General features: G+C 37.3%; 2 protein-coding genes and 1 pseudogene across 7 annotated transcripts; 1 reads left to right on the top strand and 2 right to left on the bottom strand.

Annotated features, from left to right (window-relative positions):
* Positions 1–395: 395 nt before the first annotated feature.
* LOC113681194 (palmitoleoyl-protein carboxylesterase notum2) lies at positions 396–15,807 on the top strand. 6 transcript variants are annotated; one of them, XM_027198263.2, is made up of 12 exons: positions 2,448–2,840; positions 2,949–2,976; positions 6,368–6,763; positions 8,899–9,136; positions 10,624–10,756; positions 11,289–11,372; positions 12,038–12,136; positions 12,497–12,584; positions 13,119–13,291; positions 13,511–13,619; positions 14,391–14,579; positions 14,801–15,807. In XM_027198263.2, the coding sequence occupies exons 3-12, from the start codon at positions 6,505–6,507 to the stop codon at positions 14,893–14,895; spliced, it is 1,467 nt and encodes a 488-aa protein (XP_027054064.2). In that variant the 5' UTR covers positions 2,448–2,840; positions 2,949–2,976; positions 6,368–6,504; the 3' UTR covers positions 14,896–15,807. The 6 variants fall into 6 exon arrangements, with proteins under 6 accessions (XP_089061356.1, XP_027054064.2, XP_027054065.2 ...); XM_089205228.1 differs by having other exon boundaries at positions 2,781–2,840; positions 2,915–2,976; XM_089205230.1 differs by lacking the exons at positions 2,448–2,840; positions 2,949–2,976 and adding an exon at positions 396–522.
* Positions 15,808–16,344: 537 nt separating this feature from the next.
* LOC149047068 (mu-type opioid receptor-like) lies at positions 16,345–17,724 on the bottom strand (annotated as a pseudogene).
* Positions 17,725–20,052: 2,328 nt separating this feature from the next.
* LOC113681189 (substance-P receptor) lies at positions 20,053–24,093 on the bottom strand. The gene is made up of 3 exons (XM_089205632.1): positions 24,008–24,093; positions 22,770–22,828; positions 20,053–21,698 (listed from the first exon to the last, which is right to left on the bottom strand). Exons 2-3 carry the CDS (start codon positions 22,810–22,812, stop codon positions 20,746–20,748), a joined length of 996 nt encoding a protein of 331 aa, XP_089061758.1. The 5' UTR covers positions 22,813–22,828; positions 24,008–24,093; the 3' UTR covers positions 20,053–20,745.
* Between the last annotated feature and the right edge of the window lie 693 nt (positions 24,094–24,786).

Raw genomic sequence — 24,786 nt, 5'->3', positions numbered from 1 at the left:
GATTGCAAATGCCTCTATGGGCTGGCTTATCGCTTTTTCTTCTAAAGGCAAGAAAAAAAATTTCTTTAATGTCTTGATAGCCGCAAACTTGACTAGTTGTTTGGAAAGTGGACCTCAATTAAAACGTTCGCCAAAAGCAGTAAAGCACAAAGACGCAGCCGAGTTCCTACGGCAACCCAACTCAAAGTGAAAATTTAGAAATTTTCCAAATTCCAGTGGCTGCAACGTAAAATGTCTGGAAACTGGGCAACGCACTATTAGCTCCCCCCTTTCCACTGCATGTAGTGGTACACGCTCAGCGCGACACGTCACGGAATTCTACGATATTTGCTATAATTGGATAACCAGATAATCACTTAGCAGTGAGACAATGTCAAAAGTTTAGAAATCTATTTCATAAGTATCAAATGTCCTCCTGCAAGCAGTTTTCTGCAGTGATAATATTGCTTGCTCAAAGTCTGCCACATTCAACAGTCCACAAGGGGCAATAAGCAATGTATATCGTGGACTTCTTGGAGTGCGGTAGGTAGTGTGGAGTAGGAACATATTTTGAAGGGCTAAACTCCGTTAAATATGATTAATCAGTGGGTGGCAAGGAATAGGTGTCAGTCTTGTAGGAAGAGTTCAGCAAATTTAGAAGAATGTTTGAACATTGAAACAACCTGAAAGCGCGTCACCTTATGCAGAGTTGTTTAACACGAAGTAGTAATGAAAATCCCTCTTAAAGATCGCAAAAAAAGAATTATATGAACCTCAGTAGGACTGCAGCGAGACACGGAAATTCGTTGAGAGTTGAGACGATGCAGTCTGGCTTAATCCATCTTTATTCTTACTTAAAATTCCTCGTCTCCTCACACCACAGCATGTTTTTGCGAAAAAAAAGCGCATTTTGTCCACTACTACACAGGAAGTCACGCATCATGTGGACGGATGAGACCGTTGACTTTTGCACAAAATGAGAGTTTTCAGCTTATTTATTGTGAGCCCCGAGCCTATCAATCCAGACAAGGGGATAAGTAACGCTACCCTACAATCAGGCTTACCTCGACGAACTTGATTAACAAAATGGATTTGATTTTTTAATGTTAGCCTAATTGTTTACTGATTTCGTTTTCTTACCTGATTTACGCGGGGAGAGTTGACCTACCAAAGAATGCTTTACATGTATGATAGAGCGTACCCGAAGCGACTCAGGAATTGAACGACGACAAAGTGATCTGTAATTTTATATTCAAGTTCCTATTGACAGTTTCTCTACTAGTTCATCGGGGGAGAGGGAAGGGGCACTTCCCAGGTCATAAATTATTGATTGTAGGAGGATTCTTTGCCCAAAAGGGGCCTCCTAATCAGGCTAGAGTTGTATGAAAGGGTACGAATTTTGTCGACCGGAGGACTAAGATAGAGATATGAACTTTGTCGTAAGATTTTTAATTTGGTCTAATAATTCGGGAGTACGACGAGAAAGTTACGTTCATTCACTCATTTACTTATTATCACTTCTAATGAAGGCTTCCAAGCCAAGATTGACCAAACCTCCATAGAAAATGTTAGTTTCAGGTGGATCGGAGCATTTTATTGACGACTTTTCAATTTAACAGGTGAGAGAGATATTCGACGACAAACGGAAACAGATTGAGTTATAGACCAAACAACAATGGATTTCAATTTATTTCTGAAAAATTGATTCCCTAGTCTAATCTTGAAATTTTTCCAGTCATATTAACTGTGCTAATCTCGTTATTTTCGACAAGAACCGAGAGTCAATGGATACGAAAAGAACGTTGACCTTTTGAGTTTCTAAATGCTTTTCCTTTGAACAGCTCGGATGGACTTTTCTTTGAGGAACCCTTTAAAGAATATGGTTGACTTTTACGTTTCACAATTTTAAAAGCATTAATTAACTCTTTTACCTGCTTTAACAGCATGCTACATCAAGGCTAAAATAGTTGGACCTCTTCCAAGTTATCAGAAATTTTGCTTTTAATCTTATCCAACCTCAGAGCACTATGAAATATAATTTTTTGAACTGCCTAAAGTAGCTGGAATATCAACATAACTGTTCCCTCCGGCTAACTTCCTTTCTTCTAAGCGATTATTGTACAAACATCGCTATTTGCCTTGTGCAGACTAGGTCAAATGATATGTGGATTTCGTGCTGTAAGATGTATATCAAGTGACATTGTTGTGGATTTATATTGAGCAATAGACTTAAACAAAAGATAACATATCAGCAATGAGAAAAGAATTTGTGGTATCAAGCATCGATGGATTTTTGATGGCTTGCGGTTTTAAGGGAAACAATTCTTCGATATTGTGAAAAGTTGATTACAAATGTTTTTGTAGCCTTTGATTAATTCTTTTTATTGAAAAAGTTGAGTTTTCCTGCGCTCCCCGTCGAGATCCAATAAAATAGATAACGGTCCGCCACCCCTGAATATGTTTTTGCCATTTCAGTATTGTTTGGAGACTTATTAACACGGCTCAAACAGAGAGCTTGAAAAATACCTGTTTGTCCTCGAGCCAAGAACTCATATTTATAGAGATATTCGCTACTGTTGTTTACCTCCTTTAATTTTGGAACATAAATTTAGATTCTTTATTGGGCCTGCTACTTTTCCGTTTCCTCTTTACGCCGTAGTTTAATGTTATTTTTTTGGCAATTACGAGAATGCCTTGACCCGAGGGCATAGAAGCCCGCCAACCAATGAAATATGAATAGGGCTCCAAGATTCATATGAAGTGTGTTTACTCTATTTGCATTTGAATGTTTTCCTTGAGCGACCGATAAAGTCAGAGTGGCATTCAACGTCGTTTTCAGTTAGTCTTTGTGTGAAGGAGAGGTGAGTTTATTAATCGTGAAATAGCGTTATATTCTAACGCCTAAAAGTGTTGAAAACAAGTCCCTTTTCAACAGTGACAGCGACTGAAGTGGTTTTATTGCATTGTAGAGTCACGCAGTTGGTTCGTGAACTTAAGGTAAGTGTTTCAAGACCTTTCAAGTGCGGTAGTCAAATAAGATAGAAACGAAACACATCTGATTACAGGCACTCGAAAGGCCAGCCACGATCACCTCGTTGAAGACAAAGAGGGGTCTGAATTTGTAATGCAAAGAAGACACTTGAACAAATTTATTTAAATTCGCTCGACCTTCACGCCAAAATACAATTAAATATTGCGATCAGTAAGTATTTATACAACCGTGCTAAATTTAGGACTAACTGCGCGCTTCGATTGACGCTTAAGTAATGTCCATGAAACAAACTGACCTCTGAAGAACTTCTATCCGAACTTCATATGTTCAAGTCTGTACCGACTGGATGACACCCACTCGAGACTAATTGTCGTCGAAAATCGCTTCATTCGAGCAGTCTTCGTGTACCTTAATGACCTGTTAGATTTTTTGCCAACATCTAAACAGTCGTGGTATTTGAACCTTATAGTCATCCTCTGTATATCCTAACATCTTTTTGTTAATTAAAGCGCAATCAGTGAAACTTTGGAGGGGCATCATGAAATAAGGAGATTGTTGAAATTTGGAATACAAGTCGCCCATGCAAGCCGAGATAGAGCGCGTCTTAGATGCTAATTACAATCCACTTGATTATTCATTTGATGAATTTACCTCTGCTCATAGTTTTACATTTTATCAAAGGTCTAGTCATTTTTATTTGTTTACTTTTTCGAAGGGCGACGAATGCAAAGTCTCGTTGATTTAGAAGCAAATTAGATTAAGACCTAGAAGTAAAACTAGATTACAGGATCATGAAATATCGAGAGTCTTCTGAATGAAAATTTTAGAGGTTGTTCTTCGCTGACATTGAGAACGTCAAAACAGGAAAATATTAGGTTTTTACACAGGAAAAACAAATCAAACACAGAAAGGCAATAAGGATGACAGAGCTTGAAACGACAGAAAGTCACTAAGCCTTCAATTGCATTTGTCAAGTGAAAAGGAAACGTACGGTAAACTGACTTATTTATTGCCACAACAAAAGACCTGTGACGTTTGAAATTTGCCACAAAGTTTGACAAAGGGTTTCAAGATGTAATCAGTTTTTTCTCGACTACGCTTAAGAGCTTCATTAATCTTTTAGGTCTAAAATAACATCTCGAGACACATATGGAATTCATCGACGAGGTGCACGTAAAAATATAATTATTTCCTTGCGGGCGTGATCTCAGAAAACGCATGAAATTCTTCAGCTTTATGACTGATGCAGGGTGGATGGGGTAAACACCATTGAGGACTCAGCCGGAGCGTTCCTTTGCAATCGAAGGACTCGGGGTGTTGTCTCTGTTAAAAGATGTTTGTTCTATACATACGGACTCCGTGGCCAATAAGAAAGTTCCTGATATGGCAAACATTTGTTTAAGCACTTGTCGAGCCCTTGGCGCCGCCTGTCTCTGATAATCGAACGAGAGACACGGACTACGATTCGAAGTTTTGAGGGGTGAAATTTGAGCTGTCTAAAATAGTGAAATGGGAATTTCACCAACACTGTTTTTTGGTCGTTCTGTGGCCAGCTATGGTAGTATATCATCCGCACTGAAACAGCGAGATTAGCTTTGGATGAAAAATACCACTTTGTGGGAGATAGAGATCTACAAAGGTGAGAAATGGATCTCCTACATGCGCCTGCAATTACCGCACAGCTAGAGGTATTTGAGACAAAAGATTTATATGGGTTGAAGCCCTTGCCTCTCAGTAGGGGCCATAGTTGGGAATTCATCTTCATGACAATTTTTGTTAACATAGAGTTCTTCTGTTTCAAGACGACGGCCATCAACCATATTTATTCAGCTGCAGTTTTAGCACCCTTACCATGGGTTTACACCAGAGTGTGCTGAAGGGAACTCTTAGCAAATTCAGTGGAATGCAAATGCATCAAACTTTGTCAAGATGCTTACAAAATTAGATGCAATTTGACTGCAATAGTATCGGTATCAATTAAAATACTTAAAACTGTACCGGTGTTTCCCAGTGCCAAAGTCCGACTGATATTATTGTCAAAAGCCAAAACAAATGACAGAGTAGCCTCATAAACTGAAGTAATACCCAGGCCGATGAGCTGTGTCCAACACATGATGGTTGGCATATAATTTTCGAATCGGATACGTAGGGACCACTACAGCAAGTCACTCTACTTTACATAGACCTCTTTACAAAACTGAATTTACCTTTCCACTAAATCCCCCTTCTTTAATGGTATCCTCCTTAGTGCGATGATATTCTGATAGTTTTCGAGAGAGAAATTGAAGTATCCCATCGAAAACTGCATGCACTGTTTATGCTATCTATGAGCTCATTCTAAGTGTCAAGCTTCGTGGCGAAATTAGTTATTGGCGGAGAATTGTCAGTGTCTCTCTTACTCTCTCTCTCTCTTTTTTTTTCGATTCTTTTTAAAGACTTTTCTTTCTCGATATCCATAAGGTCTCGAAAAGACATTCATTTCACTAAATCGCCGGTGTGCAACCGTGATGCTTCTGTCTACACTCTTACAATAGATATCACTCAAAAACCAACCAACAGGTGAGGGAAAACAAAAAAAAAACCTCAAGGGGAAACCTTTTGGAGAACACAACAAAATCCGAAAAATTACTTTCGTGCTAACTGAAAAGCTGAAACAAAACGATAAACAAAACTGAACAAACATAAATATTTCGTCTTCATCTATTTATCCGTCAAGTGGCAATTGATGAGATATCTCGAAGAGGTAATAAAATTCCGTACATCTTCACTAATATCTTCTTTATTTTTGTTGTACTCGATGTCAGATTTGCCCTTCTTGAATTTTTTCCCCTTTCTCGAATTTATCCTGCATGAATTCTATGTTCCAAACGTCTTTAACGAGCTACTTCCTGGCAAGTATATCAAGTCATTATATGAACCGACAAATTTACGCTACAAGTATTGTAACCCTCTCAGGTGTTGTTTGGCGATGTGTCGTGTCCTTTCATTGGCAATTATCTATCATTATCGACAATGGATAATAATTAGCAATTAAATGAACCCGGCTGACGTCACGCTTTGGAGAGCCTTCGTTCTTGTGTTTACAGTTCTAAGAAACATGTGTAATCAGTTATGAAGACAGTGCATGGCTTAGATTTCACCTCTACCCTTAGATCGAACTCGCAAACATGTCAAAAGGTGTTTTAACTTCGTGACACGATATGCTGTCTATCTGGCGCGTACAAAGCAATCAAAAACGATGCGAATCACCGTCTTGAGCTAAATGAAGTACACATGTGGCCGTGGAAAGCAAACCCGCTTATTGTCTCAAATATTATGCAGACTTAAAGCACTCTTAAAATCGATTTGGTGTTCTAAATCTCTTAACCTTGCTGTTAAACCTCTTCAAAACCACAGAAATCCTTCCGTGGAGACATTGCGAATCGGCGATTAGCAACGAGCAAGTGACCAGAACTTCTTAGAGCCTGCGGGAAGGTTTGCCCAGCGCAGAGCGAAAGGACCGAGATTTCGCCTCGGAAAACACGAATACAGCGATGTGGTGCCAAAGGCTGGTGCTTACTCTTTGGTTGATGATCGCATGCTTCGTCAGTGGATTGCAGGATTTCGGATTTGTAAGCAGTCTACAGCCGCACGGGAGACCCTTCAAACTCAATAGCTTGAAAGACAGTTTACCAAATATTCAGCCACGAGCGCGACGGGAGTCAAGTCGTCGACGGGAGAGGAGAAAGCACACATACAATTTGAAACGGACGCCTATTCGAGATGCGAAGAACAGAAATGCTTTATGCTTAGGTAAGACCGTTAAATGAGTTATTTCATTGTGGTGCATTTAGGCTTCTTAGAACTGAATTACGCAGCTGATTTCAGTATGTGCGCTTTTACTGATCTTTCACCTCGGGCTCGGATTTCACCTTGTGCAGCGACGATCTCTTTGATAGTAATTTTAATCCAATGGTTTTAAGCGTTTTTCGTCGATACTTTGCAGTTTGACTCGTTGTTATACAACTGAAAGAGCGTTTGTAACCAAGGATGCCCTTAGGGGCCACTCTGTGTTATTTTGCGGCGGAGCAATAATGGGTAAAGTAAACTGTTTTTATCTTGAAAGAAAAGTGCTTCGGCAAGGCCGTATCCGCGGTTTTGATATTTGCGTTAATTCGAAAAATATATCAGATGTATTGCGCTCTTGGTGTGAGAACAAGCGCGCAATCTTTGGTATTTCTATTTTGTAGGTTTAACGCTTCACTGCCGTCTAAAGTGTCATCCGCTTGGATTTACAGCTGATCTATTTGTTATTTTCCTACTTATGTATGCATGCGCGGTGAAACTTTGAAGATGAAAAACATCCGCATGTTTTGCCGATGTTTTGACTCGTTGTCGCGGGATGTTTTTTTGCCTTCCTGAATTGGACGAAACAGTCAAGGCCCAAATTGCCGTCAAAGTATAACCAACAGTTAACCTTTCTGATAGACTTCAGGAACTCCCTCACTTGCGCTTCTGTTTATGTCTGTCTCGTCTGCCGCGAAAGTTGCAAATTGTCGGAATTCGTTCTTTGATGGTTTTTAAGTACTTTTAAGTTGTGTTGTCAATTTGCGGCTGTTAGGATAATGGATTTTTTACGAAATCACCGGGTAAACAAACTTTTAAATACATACAAGTCCTACATACTATTCAATTCAAAACATTAGCTTGAAGATCAATGCACTGGTGGAAATTAACATTTTTTCGGCGTTTTTTTGTCTATAGCCAATGGCATAAAAAGTTTATTGTGGTCAATCAATCGTATTAAAAAACAGCTTGAAAAGTCATGTATATATCCTTGGCTGTTATCAGATGTGGCTCGTATATTCAAATCTGGAAATCCAATCAATTTCCCATATTGACTCCAGACTCTCTGACTGCTGACCAAGAATTCACAAATTGCTGATTCGCTCAACATGCTATGCATTTTCTATATTAACCTTTTTGAACCAAACTTTGTTCAGAGTTTGAAGGGATTTTTCTGATTTTCTTAACCAGGCAATCACTTTAAATGATATTCATCAGATGAATATTTAGTGGTTTTTTAGCCAAGTTTTATTACTACAAATTATTGCTTTGTTTGAATTATCTTTTTTTTTAATCTCTCTTTTTTTTCTCATTGCCATCTGTTGGCTAGGTGATAAGGTAATCTTTTAATCAAAATTTAATTTTTTGTGCTCAAGACTCACAGCTATTATCATAAGGCACTAGTTTTATTCACAAGCAATGTGTTGTGATTATTCCCATTTTTACAGTGTATGCCTCAATTATTTCCTCCAATGTTTCAATGAAACAATTTGTGAATTGACATAATAAAAGTGTGATTTTGTGTAATATGTTGCACATGGGAAGGAAGGCTAGGAAGTTGTACAAAAAGCAAAACGTGATTTTCAAATGAGATTCTGTAATATATCAGTTTGTTACTGGTTGTGCTCTACAGCTTTTGTTATAGAAGACTGCAACATTATCTCAACCATTGAAATATTAAACTGAAAAAAATGTCAACTCAGTTATTTTTGCTTTCTCTATAGCTCATGAACATTTGGTTACTCTGAGCAGTTACTAGATCCTCACGATATCAATCTTAGATTGACTGTTGTGATTATGGTGGTTTAATGGTTACATGTAGAAGGAGATTTAAAACTTATTTCAACTTATGCTCACATTGGCCTTGATAACAGCCAAGCCTTTCTTGAAAACAGTTGCCCTTTTGTCTGTGTTCACCATGAGAAGGTATCCATGAAAAAGTTAAATGCAGGGTTTTTATGTGGCTTAACAGTGACTTTAAGTCTCATTACATAGTGTCCACTCAAAGTAATGGACCATGCTTATGCCAAGATGCGAACTGTCTGGTAAATTAAGTTCTTTATTTAGAAAACCTTTTGTTAACTGATTGTTATTCATTTTAGATGGTTCTGAAGCAGTCTTTTACCTGAGTCGTAATTCAGATTCAAAGTACTGGGTTGTACAGTTGCAAGAAGGAGGCTCTTGTGGGACATACGAATCGTGTTTGCATAGATCCAGAGGCCCTCTGGGCTCTTCAAGAAACTACAGTGATTATTTGACGGGGACTTTTGTTGCTTCTGATGACCCACAGGAAAATCCTATGTTTTCATCGTGGAATAAAGTATTTGTGCCATATTGCAGGTAATACCCACCCCTTTTTCAACTTAGTACAATACACAAAAAATAAAAAGCAAAGAGGAAAAAGGTCAACTATATGGTTTTGCAAGCTGTGACAATTTTAAAAATTTTAAATTGCCTCTTTATTATGGTGAAGTTTTTTGGTAACTGGACATTTCGCATAAATGACTTTTCACACAAGTCTTCTGGCACAAGTTTTGGACTGTTTGCACAATTCTTGGGGGTCATTTTGTACAATAATTATAAGGGAGAAACATCAATATAAAAGGTATACTGATTGATACCAATAAGACATTTCACCTTCACAAGATCCAACAGCAAGAACCTAGACATTTATTTACATAATAACTTCAACTAGATTGAAATGCTCGTGAACACGATCACTATTCTTACTTGAAGAATGGAAAGGTACAAATCTCTCTCTCTATGAAAATGTAAAGAACTCCCTATTCGAACAACTACTTCAATAACTTTTCCTTTGTAAAATGAAAAACCTTTCAGTTTTGAGTTTTTCAGTTTTTTCAGTACATCATCCACTACAAACTTGAATGTGTCAGTGTAGTTAGAAACTAGTGATCTTGTAGAAAGACAAGTTCGATCTGTAATCTTTTTAAAGATTGTAAAGTTTAATACATCTATCAAGTAGTAACCTTTCAAATTATTCTGATAACAATTACCTAAGTGATGGAGAGTTCAGTATCGATTGATAAGCATCATAGCGACTGTGATATAAACAAATGATTTCACGAAAGTTTCAAGAATTCAAAACAATTCAAAAATTATATGCTAGCCATTCGATAAGTAATCACATAAGCCTAAGATCAAAACAAATAAAGAAATCTAGATTAGTATACCTTTTATATTGATGTTTCTCACTTATAATTATTGTGCAAAATGACCACTAATAATTGTGCGAACAGTCCAAAACTTGTGTTAAAAGACTTGTGCAAAAAGTTTTTGGGCGAAATGTCCTGTATTCAGTTTTTCACGCATCTAACTTGTTTTTGTCAACCAAATTTACTTCTGACCAAAGTTAGCTCATGTGTTAGGTTGGTTGTCACTATATATTTGTATGTGGCTGGAGTATTGTGATGGTAAATAGCAATTATCATAACCAATCATCTTACCCTTGAGTAAACAAGGCTTCTGCACAGCAATGCTTTTACATTGATTTTAACCTTTTTTTGAAATTTTAATATATATGCAGTGTGTAGTGTCATTTTTAAAGAAGGGTATACCTGAAAGGTAGTATTGTTTGTGACAGTGGCTGGCATTTTGACATCCTGAGTGGAAGTGATCATCCATGTAAGGTGATAACATGATCTGGGTTACAAAGTTGTCTGTCAGTTATGCATACAGTAGTCACTTTCTTGACTAAACTTGCTTAAATGTAGATGATCCCACTATCCATTAAATGAACTTGTGGTATTAGAAAAGCCTTCTTTTTAATCTTGGTGTGTTGAAGAATATTTTTTCTCTTTTGTTTCTAGTGGTGATGTATTTGTTGGTAGAAGAGGAAAAGACCAGAATGATTATGGCATGGATATGTGTGGACATTTCATAGTTAAAGCCATATTTTTTCAGCTAATTGAAGATTACCGGATTAACAAACCAGGAACAGAGGTATGGTTTGTTTAAAGTTCATGGTACCACACATCTGAGTTTAATACATTACAATTGAGGATTAAAGTGAGAATAGTGATTGCTCTAACTTCCTTCATGGCATGACATGATTATAGTTGTACACACTTTAAAAACCTTTTCAACAGGTTAAATCTCACTGTCTGTTGTGATTGTTTAACAATAGCTTTGTTTTTCCAGTGTGGCAGAACAAGACACCAAAATAAATTATGCAGTAACTAACATAACTTACAACCCAATACTGTATTCACAATTGTTGCCAAGTGCTTGACCTTTTGACCTCCAAGAGTGACCAGCATCTAATTTCTCCTGACAATATCAACCCCAAATCACATAATAAACAAAATAATGACCAACTAAAGGAGCTAGCTCTTGATTATGAAACAAATTCTCTTATCGGCATATCAATGTTACGGTGTTAAAGGTTGAAGGGTTGATGCTGACATATTAAGATTAACATACAGCACATACCACTTTGCTTACCACTGACATACAAAGTAATGGTTTTTCACAGATTTTGTTTGGTGGTGCTTCTTCTGGTGGGCTTGGAATGTTTGCAAATATTGACTATATTGAGGGGCTTGTAAAACCTGCTGAGGTATGGAAGGAAAATCTTTGATAAGTTCATTGCTTTAATTGTACTTCTGGCTTGTCTGTCTGCCTTCAAAGTGTTAATTGGGCACAGACCTTACTGCAAAGTGGTGAAAATTTTCATATACTTTTATCATAACTGGCATTCTATTCCTCAAGCTCATCCTCTGAATGCAAAAATATATTTAGCTTGGAATGAGGTTAAGAGAACCAAGAGAGAACCAAAATGAACCATGAGAATAAAGAACAACTTATTTTCCTCCATTTTGAAGTAAGGTGTGTTGGAGATTGGGGAATTGTCAGACTGAAATTGGATTGCCTAATCCAATATTTAATTTTGTATTTATGATTTTTAAGACATGAACTTTATTCTTTACCCTATTCCCCTGTGTTGTTGTTTGTCAGTTATAATCTAACTTTTTAATAAAATTTACATGATTCCAAATATTGGTTGCAAAATAGGGTCCTATTGAAAACCACCTTAATGAGTTAGGTTCCATCATTAAATATTATTAATTAATTATTATTTTAAATTAAATGGTCTTAAACCATCTTGGACCCAGAAGTGAATGAGGCCAGGTGAGACCATGGATTTGTCTTTTGGCAACAAAAGGTTACCCAATGTCCAGAAACAAGGTTTTGTCAACTTTTATTGTTTCATTTCCTTTTCAGATTAGAGGGTATAATGATGGTGGCTGGTTTACTCTGTATCCTAACTTTGGTGAAACAGCAAATGCAGGGCCACCATTTTTCTTTCAAGTCTTAAGCTATGTATGTACAGTGTATATAGTATTATACTTTAACTGAATTTTCTTCAAAATGTGTGACCAATTGAAACTTCAGAAGTGACTGATGCTGCACCAATACAAAATCCAGTAAGAGATCAAAGATATAAAGCTAGAATTTTATATAACACCAAATTTTAAAAAATTGCTAACAAGAAAATGTATATTAGCTAGAAGGGAGAATTCTTCCTCAGATCTTTGAGTTGAGGTTAGAATGTGAATCATAAATATCACATGGAAGAAGTTTATTCCTTTCTTTGTCAGGTACCGTTGGTTTCTATCTCTCATTCGTTGCACCCCAGTGTTAATATAAATTCAGTGTGACATTATTTGCGTTTTTCTGTAGATGTTTCACAATTTGTGGGATGGCTTTGTCGACGAGACTTGTAGAGCTAATATGCCCAAGGCAGAAGCTTGTCTCTATGGAGAATTAGGTAAGAAAGCTTCTTGTTTTGAAACAATTGAGTCGAAGCTGTATCAGACAAGGTTGTTACATCATGCACAGAAAATATCTTTTTTACCTTTTTGTTAAATAAGAAAACAAATAAACGAACAAAAATATAAATTAAAAAGAGGCAATACTCTCAGCGACTTAGTGGAATCTAAATCTTGTCATTCAGGTGGCCCCTCTATGTGAGAGCTTACCTGTGAATTCCAGATAGGAAAAGCTTCATCTGAGAATTCGTCATTTACAGGTTCAACAAAAATTTCCTTTTTGATTTCTTCCCGCTTGGCAGATTTTTCTTTCCACAAAGAGCGAAAGTAAAATGGGCAAAGAACAAACATGTCCACTCATGTGATCCGGTTAGAATCGTGAGCGGGAAAAGCAACGCGCCCGCCACGAAAATCGAGAGAGCCTAAGTACGAACGTCAAAAACTCACGTGAGTGGACATGTGAGATGTCGGAGATGATGGGATAAGCAAAAATGAATAATTTCTTTGATTTTTTTTCATTTACTTCATTTTAGTTTTCAAGCATTTATCAGCCCCTGTGTACGTGTTTGTGGCTCAGTGGGACTCCTACCAATTGCAAGAACTTGTTCATTCCAAGTTTCCTACTATGAGACTTCCACCGGAGCTACCAAGCGAAGCAGAATACCTTGGAAAGTTCGGGAAAAACACGCACAGATCTCTTAGACGGGTGGGCAGTTTTAATTGGCAGCAATGCTTTTGCAATGACGCAACAGTTTGTATAATAGTTTTTAAGCTTCATTGTTTACTAACCAGTGATGTTCGCTTGAAATTATCCAGCAGGATTTGACAACCACTTGTGTGACATGCCTTGGTGCAATTTAAAACAAAGGGTGATCACCGTGAGACTTGCAGTTTTACGTTGAATTTCTTCTCTCTCCTATTATAGGTTATCAACAGCCAGAAGGATGGCGTTTTTTCCCCAGCTTGTTTTATGCATTCGTTTTCTGGCGATAATTTAACTAGTACAAAGCAGACATTGGCTTGTGAAATAGATGGTAAGTTTCAGTGAAATAAATAATGACTTTCTGCTCTCTAAACGTAATCTATTTCACGGTCGTTAAAGTCTGCACCTGAGCCAAGTGGTCCATCCAGCTTATCCTGGTTTCCTTAGCGTGTCAATTCCCCCACCCCTATGGGATACTAGTCCATGGCAAGTAAACTCTCCCTCCCCTGGCATTTCTTTAGGCTTCCCTGACAATTCGCTGGTACCCATTTATACTCCTGGGTAGAGAGAGCCACCGTGAGAGGGAAGTGTAAGCTCGACCATAACCAGGTTCATTAGTGACATGTGTCCCCCAGAATGCTAGGGTCATGAATTAACTAAATGTTGAAAGCGTCAATACGCGTACGTACATATATCTCTCCATTTCATTATCGAGCTCAAAGTGGGCTGGGCCAATTGAATTCTGTTTTTATAATATTCGTTTCTTAAAAAAAAAAAAAAAAAAAAAGGAAACACCAGCAAACCTTGCGGGAAAAAAAAAAAAAAAAAGCCAAACGAAAATATGGGGTCTAGCACATGTACAATGATAACGTCACTGGACAGGCTTGTTTGGCCGATTTGGCTTCTCTTTTCGGCAGTGTGTAATCGAGACTCTGTGCAGTCCTCCCTTTTCGGCGAAGTCCAAAAGTCGGGGGGGGGGGGGGGAATTGTAGTCAGTGCGCCGCATGGAACTCTGGGAATGAGACCGCTTAAATGTCACAGAACCTCGAAGGAATCATTGCCCTTCATTGAGTCTTTTGTCATTTATCACATTTTTTTAAAGGGAAGACACCATATAAAGCCTTTTCTGAATGGTTTATTAGCAATGGTACCCGAGGGACATATGTGGAGGAACCGTTGGACAGACCAGAATGTAACCCGTCTTGCTGCTCAAAGCTCTGTATAAAGTGTCGTAAACCGAGACCGTCTGTCGTATACGATGAACCCACTCCCCAAACAATCAGTGGAAATGGTGAGCGATTCTCTCGTTTAGCTTTGTAATATTTTCCAGTGTTAATTTTCCAGCCGCGCATCCCAGCTCAATTCTTTCAATTTGAAGTAAATTCTGTAAGCCTCAAAATTCCGTAGCATTTAGTTTCTTTATTTAAATATGTCAATGAGGTTTCATTCCAAGTTCCTACATAAGCCTGAAAATAGTATGCTTGCAATGAATGTTCTTTATTTTGTTTTCAGGTGGGTCTCGGTTGCAGCAATCAGTTGTTACAATATGGATTTGTGCAGTTTTGATTTATTCTTTCGTCTTTTGGAGGGACGTAGTGCTTTTGTAGGACCCATGGAAATTACAAATAACTTTGGATGCTACTACAGCGCTATGACAGGTGATGGTGGGCTGGGCGTTCCAGTGACAAGGTGAACGCTCACGGCATAGTTGTCATGAGAACTATTGCTACACTTCTTGGGATAAAACTGATGTCCAATTTTAGTCTGTTTTCACTGTGAAAGTGAGAGAATTGCAGACAGTGGTTATCCTGGAAAACAAAACTGCCCGCATAAAATTTACCAGTGAAATCTTGACGTGAACGCTCTTTAACACGATGCGATCAATTTGCAAAATTTTCCTGACTTAAAAATCGTAAAGTAATTGCTGCATATGCTGCAGAAATCTCTTTTACGAACCGAAATTTAATATTTCTGCTTATAAAAGTAATTCAAACTGTAATGTTCTCTATTATTATTATTATTATTATTATTATTATTATTATTATTATTATTATTATTATTATTATATACTACTGCTATTATTTCCAAGGATTTTGGTTTCTGCAACGCAGTGTGTGATATGTACTTTGTAGATTTATGTTTAATAACTAAGAGTCGATGCTTAAAACGTATCGACTTATTACACTAACCGCTGGACGTTGAAATGAAAATGGGTTACTCCCGGTGATCTGGCGTCCTACTTTTGACTTGTTCTTTGAAATTTAACCAAGATGTTTGGGGCTGCGAGCAAAAAGCAAATTCCAGTAGAAACGATTCTAATATTTCTAAGGCTATGTAATTGCCCCAGAAAACCTGGAAAACTACGTATTAAATATTGTTAATTGTAGATTTACGTCATATTGACGCCTATTTGGACGAGGTCAATTCATTGTGAAATATGACATTTACATTACACATGTAGAAGCAAATGTTATGGTAAATCGTTTATTATGATGGGAAATAAAACCAACATTAATGACTTTTAAGAGAACCTATTTTGACTGGAACGCTACCCTCTCTGCATTCGGGAGCGAAAGTCAAATATATCAATTTTTACAAAGTGCCACACCTTTTGAGGAAAACCTCCGTAAGTTGAATTTCTCTTACCGTTTTCACTTTAAGGACCGAAGGAAAGGAATTTCTCCTTGCAATATGAATGCATTTTCAAACAAAAAGGGGATGTTAAAAAACAATATATCAACGAGGGGCAAGCAAACCGTAGCGAATTCACGAATGCAGGTTGTGTCGCATTAAAACATACACAGCACATTTACCATAGACTGGCGGTACATAACTATAAATGTGTTCTGTGTTTTTCTTGGGTGCCCACTACAGGATGACCTTCCCCTAAACGAAAAAGAGTTAAATACATAAATAACAAAATAACGAAAGAAAAAGGGATTCAACAAGTGGCTTACTTTCCACGAATCATGAAAATTAAAAAAAAAATCTCAAAATATCAGAACGTTATCTTAACATCTGAATTTCGTACGGCATTTTTCCATGATAACCTTAAGTTAATTTCGAAACTTCTCATCAAACAACAGGTAAATGAAGGGGTTAATTGCACTGTAGGCATTTGCCAACCACACAATAAACTTAAATGCAGCGTACTGCAATACAATCTTATGTACATTGTTCAAACCGACAAAGACAAAGAAGGACACCAACACAAAGTAAACAAAACAACAACAATGATCATCAAGGTAATCTTTTTTGCTGTCTTTACGGCTTCCGCGTGCCTCGCATTCTGACCAGCTTCACCTCAAGGCACTTCTCGAGACAACAAACGTGAGCACACGATTGAATGCAAAACCGTCATGGCCAAAACGGGCACGGAGAAATTGAACACCAAAACACAGAAGCCTGATATGTTGCTTGCGGACAACTGGGAAAAGTCAATAACGCAAAACGTAGCCAGTTCCTTCCACGAAAACTTGTTTTGCCATGGAAATCATGCCAGCTACAGAAAAGATAGACCACTACCGAATCACAGTAACGACAAACGTAATATGGAGCAATACGGAAGACAAATGTAACGGACGGGCCCCTGCAAAATAGCGGTCAAAGGGCAATGGCAACGAGGCTCCAAATGGAACAGTATTCCGCTGGGAAATTTAGCCACACCAGCGGCCTACACAAATGTAGTCCCCAGTCTCCACCAAACCATTTCTTGAAGAATAGGTCATCCCCCAACATGCCCAACATTATGGTAAACGTGATGATCAAGTCTGCATATGCTTGATTGAGGATGAAGTAGTTGGTGACGGATGTTAAGAAGTGTCTTGTACGGATTATGAGGATGATCATGGAGTTGCAAAATATGGAAGCGAATATAGTAACAAAGTAGACTGATGTCAAACTGGTCATTATCACTGAATTGTTGGCAGAGAGCGGAGGGCTTGTCGTGCTTCCTATACGAACAAGAGAATTAATTAAGTCAGTGACAAACAAGAACCAAACAAACAAAGGCGAAACCAATCAGAGAGATAAACTAATCAGCAAATAAGCGAACTGAAAAAGACGCTCGGTTTTAGCCACATCACTCTGAAGCACTAGCTTAAGAATATCGATAATCTAGCAATTTCTCACAAGTTACGAAAATTGCAAGTATGTCAGCTTGCTTTAAAATTTCAAAACCTCTGCTTAAGTGTATCAGTGTATCAGTGTATCTCGTAACATTAACCTATGGTTATCTCAACCACACACTTATTTCAGCCATATTTCCTTTCCTCGAAAAGAGATAGCATTTGTATAAAAAGACGTCAGCTTTCAAACGATTGCATCTGAAGAGGCGTTAAATACGTTGTTTGGCAGATGCGGGCCATTTGTTTTGTTGACTCATATTGTTGCCGAGTTTCTAAATTCAACGTTGTAAATTAGGATCCACTTGCGGAATAAAGCTATTCCTACAAGCTTGCAGTGTGCGTAAGGCTTCGTGGGGATATCGTTTTAATTTGTGTGTTTTATAGCCTCAGTAACAGATTCTTTGGAGCTCTAATTAGTCGCTGATATTCATTGCATCGAATTTTCTGACTATAAGAAAATTGAAAGTCCAGCTGAAAAAAATGTACATTTCACTCGTTGACTTCTACACGTGCCTAAGATTTAGTAACTATCACTTGTCTCTGACTGTGAAAATCGTACGTGCTGTTTATCACATTTTAACAAGGTGGATTCAATTTGGCAAAAACGTCGTACCAGGTGTGAAAGTCTTGCTTACTTGCTTTAAAAAGTCTAATTATCCATACACTCTTTCTTACTTCCACCGCTATTTTTCTTAGGCACAATAGATGGAGTTTCCATGATCAATGAAACCTCGGCTCGGAAAATGAAATGATACAAAGCAAATAATACCCAACAATACTCAATATGAAATTCTGAAACATCAATTCAATGTCATGTTTTGCATACTCAGAAAGTAGACTTACACAATAAGTAAAAATAGATATACCGTTGATCTGCACTGGAGAGACCTTCAAATCTTTTTCTTTCTTTTCTTAATTTTAGCTAACTATAAATTCATTTCTTCATAGTACTGTATAAACTTACATTTTTATCTTTTGAGGGTTAAGCTCTGTTTTTCTTTGTTCTAAATTTTGAAACGAAAAACCTTAACAGACTAATTTCTTGAGGCTTCGAGTGACCAGGGACGATAAAAAGAGATGTCTCTGAGGCAGAAGAACGCGATAGTGGCAGGTAGTAGACCACAGATCGACGAAGAACACACAACTGTGACAAAGTCTATCGTACAGTGTTTACCACATGTTCGTTATTGACATCGTGGGAAATGGCATGCATAATAAGCAACCACAGGAAATGTACTGGACTTGTAACTTTATATCTATATGACAATTCCCGAAAACGCCATGCTCTAAGTATTTACTTATTAGGGTTTTTGTTAGAAATTTGCCAAAAATGCTATTAGTGGACGCCTACCCCTCAGGTAGATAGGAATATAACGTTTCAGTTCAATCTCAAAAAAACTAATTCTTCGTGGGTGTAACAAAACAGAGGTGGAATGTCTTTATCTTAAAGATAACTGAGCATGATACCTTACAACAAAAAGTCCAAAGTCAGATTAACATGTTTTTAATTAATGAATTTCAATCAAGCAATACTTGTTAGATCCAGTTGAAGCGCGTTGTCTTCTACTGCATACTTCATGAATTCTGATTGTTTTTTTTCCTCTTTTTCTATTTTGGCAATCGGACTTAAACAGAGTTCAGACTTCACCAAGATAGTTACCATTATCGAGTAAAACTCGCTTCATTTTTATCCATGAGTGAATGACTTATTAAACAGTATCATAAACAGATTTAAAAAACGTTGAGATCTGGTTATAAATCAAGATACAGCAAAAATTGAAAAAGCAGAAACAACCAGTCCGGCAGTAAAATCTTTTTGAAAACATTTCGTTCTTACCAGCTGGAGAAGAGCGATCTGTAGTTGCACCTGTCGTGACATATCAATGAGTATCTGCTTTGCCTTGCTACTCAAACCATGGTTTTATTTATATGTAAAAGTTGCAGAACATATTCATTGGCCAGCATAGCGAATGGAAGTAGTATTTCTTTAATAAGTGATAATTACCATAGCTACACTTGCTACGCGACGCAACCATGAGATCGTCTGACGGCTGAAGTGTTTAACGTAACAGTAATTTTTTTCGTTCAATAGTTACATGACACTAGCAGACTCTTGAAAAAACCTTTTGTCAAAAGATGGATGTTTTAATTTCATAGAAAATCAATAATTCGCGATACGTTAGTTCGTCGGTACTCATTGTGATTCTGGGTGGACAGAGCCTGTGTAACAGATCGAAGCAAACGCTCGATTTCTTCATGGTGATAGGGAAAGAAAATGTATCGCTAAACTTTTGTGGTTTCCTTATCCACCATAAAAAAGTCGGTTGTCAGTTAAATTGTAGCTATTATAATCTACACACCATGTGAGTGGATATTTTATCTATTGCTCGCATTTTCCATGTTCCTACAGGGCTCGGAAAAAAATATTAAGGAATTCGCAATATATCTGCGTGTATTATATGTTAAACAAACGAAATAAGGTGTATTTAAAATTAGTGTTAGTACTTCTGTTCATATATTAGCTTTTCGTAGCATATTTGTACTCCAACACCCACAGTGTACGTTCTCTGACATAAATTTGGGGATAGCGGAATAGGAAGGCATAAGGGTTGATGCTCTTTAAATATATCTTAAAACTAAACCTTGAATTTTTTTATTTACAAAATATTACAGTGGTATTGAAATTGCATATTTGGCTCGATCAAACTATAAGTTTGTTATCTATGCGTCATCACTGAGATTAAATAAAGAAAATCATAATTTTAACTATCATTATTTTCATCATGTCATCATATATTCACAGTTTTTTATTCATCACTTCACAGGTTTATTTGGAACTAACATAATGACCAGCTCCTAGTTGATTGGTTGGCTCAGTTAGTAGAGCGCTGTACCGGTATTGCAGAGGTCATGGGTCATGGGTTTAAATCCCGTACAGGCCTGAATTTTCATTTCAGGCCTTCTTTTCACTACTGCTCAAGTGGTGTTCACTGCGAAGATCGCTTTCATATTCCCATTTTTATCATTGCTATTATTATTATCATTATCAAGATTATCATTACTGTTTTTAACATATTAATCGTTATCGTTATGAAAACAGCTAAAGAAATTGTTGCACTGAGATAAAAACTCGATCTACGCCTCTGTGGTGATATAAGGTACCTTAAGTAGTACATTCGCTATACATGAGTCAAAAGTTTTCAATTTCTTTGATTTTTGTACGCTTCCAAGCACAAACCCAAAGTCATAGATAAGAAAGAAGCAAAAAGTGACGATACCAGCCATGCCATTTTATTGGTGCAGGACAGTAGCTAGCAGGATAAAAGATTCTTACCCACAGCTAAAACTGCTCCGACATTTGTTCAGAATAATCATAAATTCCTTTCGAAATTTATCGCTTAATGACAAGTAGATGTAAGGATTAATTGCACTATAAGCGTTTGCCAACCACACCACAAATTTGAGTGCTGCATATGGAATTTCAATCTTATGCAAACTGTCCAAACCAACAAATATGAAAAAAGGAAACCAACATAGAGTAAATGAAACAACAACGATGATCATCATTCTGTTAACTTTCTTTGCTGTCTTCATGGCTTCTGCGTGCCTTGCACTGTGACCAGCTTCATCGCCAGGCACTTCTCGAGACAACAAACGAGAACACACAATTGAATAGAGTACCGCCATGGCCAAAAGAGGAACGACAAAGTTAAACAGCAACACGCAGATGCTTACAACGTTCGCTGCGGACAGCTCAACATGAGAATAATCCACGACACAAAAGTGGCCAGTTCCCTCCACGAAGATAAGTTTGGCCATAGAAATCGTTCCAGCTGCTGAAGACAGAGACCACACCCAAATCAAGGAAACTACCAGCCTTGTATGGTGAGATAAAGGGGAAAACTGCAAAGGGCGAGCCACTGCATAATAGCGGTCAACGGCTATGGCAACGAGGCTCCAGATCGAACAGTACTCCGCTGGAAAATGAAACCACACCAGTAGCCGGCACATAGGTAATCCCCAGTCTCCGCCGAACCACCTTCTTTGAAATAGGTTATCACCTAGCATGCTTAGCATTACAGTGAACGTAATGATCAAGTCTGCGCATGCTTGATTGAGGATAAGGTAATTGGTGGTGGTTTTCAAAGAGTGACCTGTACGGATGATGTGGATGATCACGGAGTTGCCAAATATGGAAGCAAATACGATTATGAAATAGACTGATGCCAAACTGGCGAGCACCACTGATTGGCTGGTTGAAAGCGGAGGGCTTGTAGTATTTCCTATTGAAAGAAAGGGGAAAAGCATCTCACCATTAAGGTTTGATATTATAATACAAAAAGAACAATCGTAGAACGATAAAAAGAAACGTTGAAAATTGGCAAGCCTTCAGTATTTGATCAACCAAGTCGCACTGAAAGGACTTTTGGAGGAAATCTAATTCAAAACAGACGGTACTCAGAACGTCTCACTCGTAAGATCGGCGATCATCTTTCAGCGCTGAGACAAAATAAAGTGTTAGCATAAAAAAATCTCACTCCCACGCTATTAAATTGTGAAAAAAAGAATAAACAGCAGATGTGAAATGTGCCATTTGTCATAATCCCAGTAAGGAGGTTTGGCACACTAAAACGATGCAAGCTACGGTTGCAAACGAATCGCAGACGTTTTACCAAAGACCAACGCAAAAGATTCTTAATATGGAAATTCCAACAAGTGAAGAATTACTCAAATTGTGCATTTCGTGAAAAGTGTCATTTGAAATCCTGATAATGAAATGTCTCGACTTTTCTGTGACACAATGTAACATGCAGCTGCTGTTGCCTTCACCCCCCTTCTCCTCCTCTCCTATACCCACTTAACCCTTTAACTCTCAAGATCTCATTCGTAATTCTCCTTACTGTCTGCCATACAGTTCTTGTGATTTTAGTTTTGAGAATTTGGTATGGGATCAACTAATAATCTTCTAACTAATATTTTTCTTTATTCTCATCACTTGTCTGCTTTATATTGTATTGATATTGTAGGGAGAAATTCTGTCTTGGTCACTTATAGGAGTTAAAGGGTTAAAGTAAATTCCAGAACTAATCAAGAATTAATAGTTATACCTGTATAAACTCCATACAAGAGTAACGCTCTGAAATTTGAATCTTGGTAAGAGGAAAAAGTAAAGAAACCAAACTATAACTACGATAAAAATATTTCGTCAGAGCTCTAAAACTAGGGGGAAAATTTACACCCAAACCCTCTGTCACCTGAGTCTTCTTTTAAAAAAAACCCATCCTAGCTGTGCTTCGTCATACACAGTGGTCTACAATAAGTAATGCTCCTCCCTATCTATTTGCATTTTTTACCTTGATTATTTGTCTTCCAATGAACCATAGCTGAGGTTTCCATACTCGATCAATCCAAGCTGACAAAATGACATTAAAACAAACATTACTGCAACATTTTTATTCAAATTCTGAACACCCCTTCACCAACATTTTGAATTTTGAAACATACTTCATTAACTACTACCTCGGCCGATCGAGAACCAGAAATTACTTTTGTGAGAGTAAATTGAGCCACAGAATAAATTTGAGTATCAATTGGAAAAAATTGCCATTTTTTATAATTATTTTTTACAATTCTTAGCTACCTCCTTGTCTTCTAACCTTGATGCTCACAATTTAGTCATTTAACAGAAGTACATGATCACAACTGTCGTTCGGTGCCATTCAATATTTTGTTTACCTGTAGTTTTCCAATCCGCTCATCAAGCAGACAAAAAGTGTACAAAGTGTTCGCAATTTTAGCGACAGTTGGAAATCCTAACACTTGCAATTACTTGGAAAAATTAGCCATATTTTGTGGCTTTCTACGATTTTGACTTAACAGATTCAAAAACATGAAATTCTAACTACGAAACAGGGAACATGCATGCAGCCCAATGATGCTAGCGCTAAAATAAGCTCATTGTTTCCCAGATTTTCATTATAAATGCCACGGAAAACCTTGGCATCGTTAAGTAACGCTAGCACAAGCACCTACGGGAGAAATGGGCGTAAATAATCCATGCTCACAGCGTTTATCATGGCTTATAGCCTTTTACTCAAATTTCCATCAAGTACGCTGGACCCACAAGAAAGGAGAAGTTTTATATTCCCTTCCATATAATGGGGCTGACGGAACGTTTTCCAGAATGTGGAGGAAATTATAAAACCTGCGTCGAATTTGTGAGACTATAAATCTTTACGTCGAGCCTCAGGGGAAAAAGGGATTTAAGAAGCGATTTATGAGCAAATAATAATTTTGCGTTTTGTGGCCGAGAACGAAATGTCTTCCAATTTTTTTTGCGGGTTGTAAGTCGTAGAACAGCCATAGCAAAATCCTATATTCCACTATTGCATGTTTTCTTCGGAGGACATCACCATAAAAATATCTTTCCGACGCATTCTCCATAAGTTATTCGTTTGAAAATTACTTTTTCGATGTTTATGCTAATTCAATAGTATTGTGGTTACAAAATCAAAAGACAGGAAAATTTAGAGCAGAAATATAAAAGAAAATTGAAGCTTTAAAGAAAAGGGTATTTGAAAACTTTTCTTACCTTTCTGGGAAAGTTACCTATGCAGCGTATGGATGTTATAACTTTTGTTTTTAAGTGTCATATGGATGGTCTGTAATTTATACCAATCTAATTGTGGTATAGATCTTCGCGAAAAACTACCTCATTGGCCAAGTTTCAAAGAGGAAATTGTGTTACGTTGTTTATAAATGTAACCATAATCGCAAAGCCATCGGCGATCTGAGGTTGCCGTGGTGCTTAATGGAAAATGTGCCATTGTTGCGAAGTGAGAAAAAAGAAGGAAGCTTTATACTCTTGATACCTCCCATAAGTGTGAATCGCACCAAAAGGTATTCTCTCTAATAGATATTGCTACAATATCCATTGATAAAACGGCATAGAAATTTATCAGAAAATCTATTAAATATAACAATATATGTTAATTTTGAAAAATAAGATTGATATACAGAGAAAGGTTAATTTAATATTTTTTCGAAAATTGAAATTTTGAAATTTTGAAATTTTGAAATTTTAAAATTCATTTTCGGAGATGTGTGGCGAGAGCTCAATCTCCAAGGTAAGGTTTAGAGAAAAACGACATAGGATAAAAAAAAAGCTTACGGATCCAAATCAATCGCAATGCTATCAGACGTGAACATGCATGCAGAGACCATAAAGACTCAGCAATGGAGGAAATAAAGGCACAGTAACATTAAAATCCATCATAAATTAGCATATAGGTTAAATTTTGAACAATTTCAGCCACAAAAACATGTCCATTAAAGGGAAAAATCTTTTAAAAAGATTAAGTTTTTTACAGC

This window comes from Pocillopora damicornis, chromosome 4 (assembly GCF_964200805.1).
Source record: "Pocillopora damicornis chromosome 4, jaPocDami1.2, whole genome shotgun sequence".
In the NCBI taxonomy this organism is placed as follows: Eukaryota; Metazoa; Cnidaria; class Anthozoa; order Scleractinia; family Pocilloporidae; genus Pocillopora; species Pocillopora damicornis.
This window is presented reverse-complemented; position numbering and strand designations above follow the sequence as displayed.

Coding starts and splice junctions, on each gene's coding strand:
- LOC113681194 (XM_089205230.1), top strand. CDS start 6,505: ATGTGGTGCCAAAGGCTGGTGCTTACTCTTTGGTTGATGATCGCATGC. Junction 6,764..8,898: donor CAGAAATGCTTTATGCTTAG/GTAAGACCGTTA, acceptor TATTCATTTTAG/ATGGTTCTGAAGCAGTCTTT. Junction 13,620..14,390: donor ATTGGCTTGTGAAATAGATG/GTAAGTTTCAGT, acceptor ATTTTTTTAAAG/GGAAGACACCATATAAAGCC.
- LOC113681189 (XM_089205632.1), bottom strand. CDS start 22,812: ATGGAAACCTCAGCTATGGTTCATTGGAAGACAAATAATCAAG. Junction 21,699..22,769: donor TTGGAAGACAAATAATCAAG/GTAAAAAATGCA, acceptor TTCTTTCAATAG/GAAATACTACAAGCCCTCCG.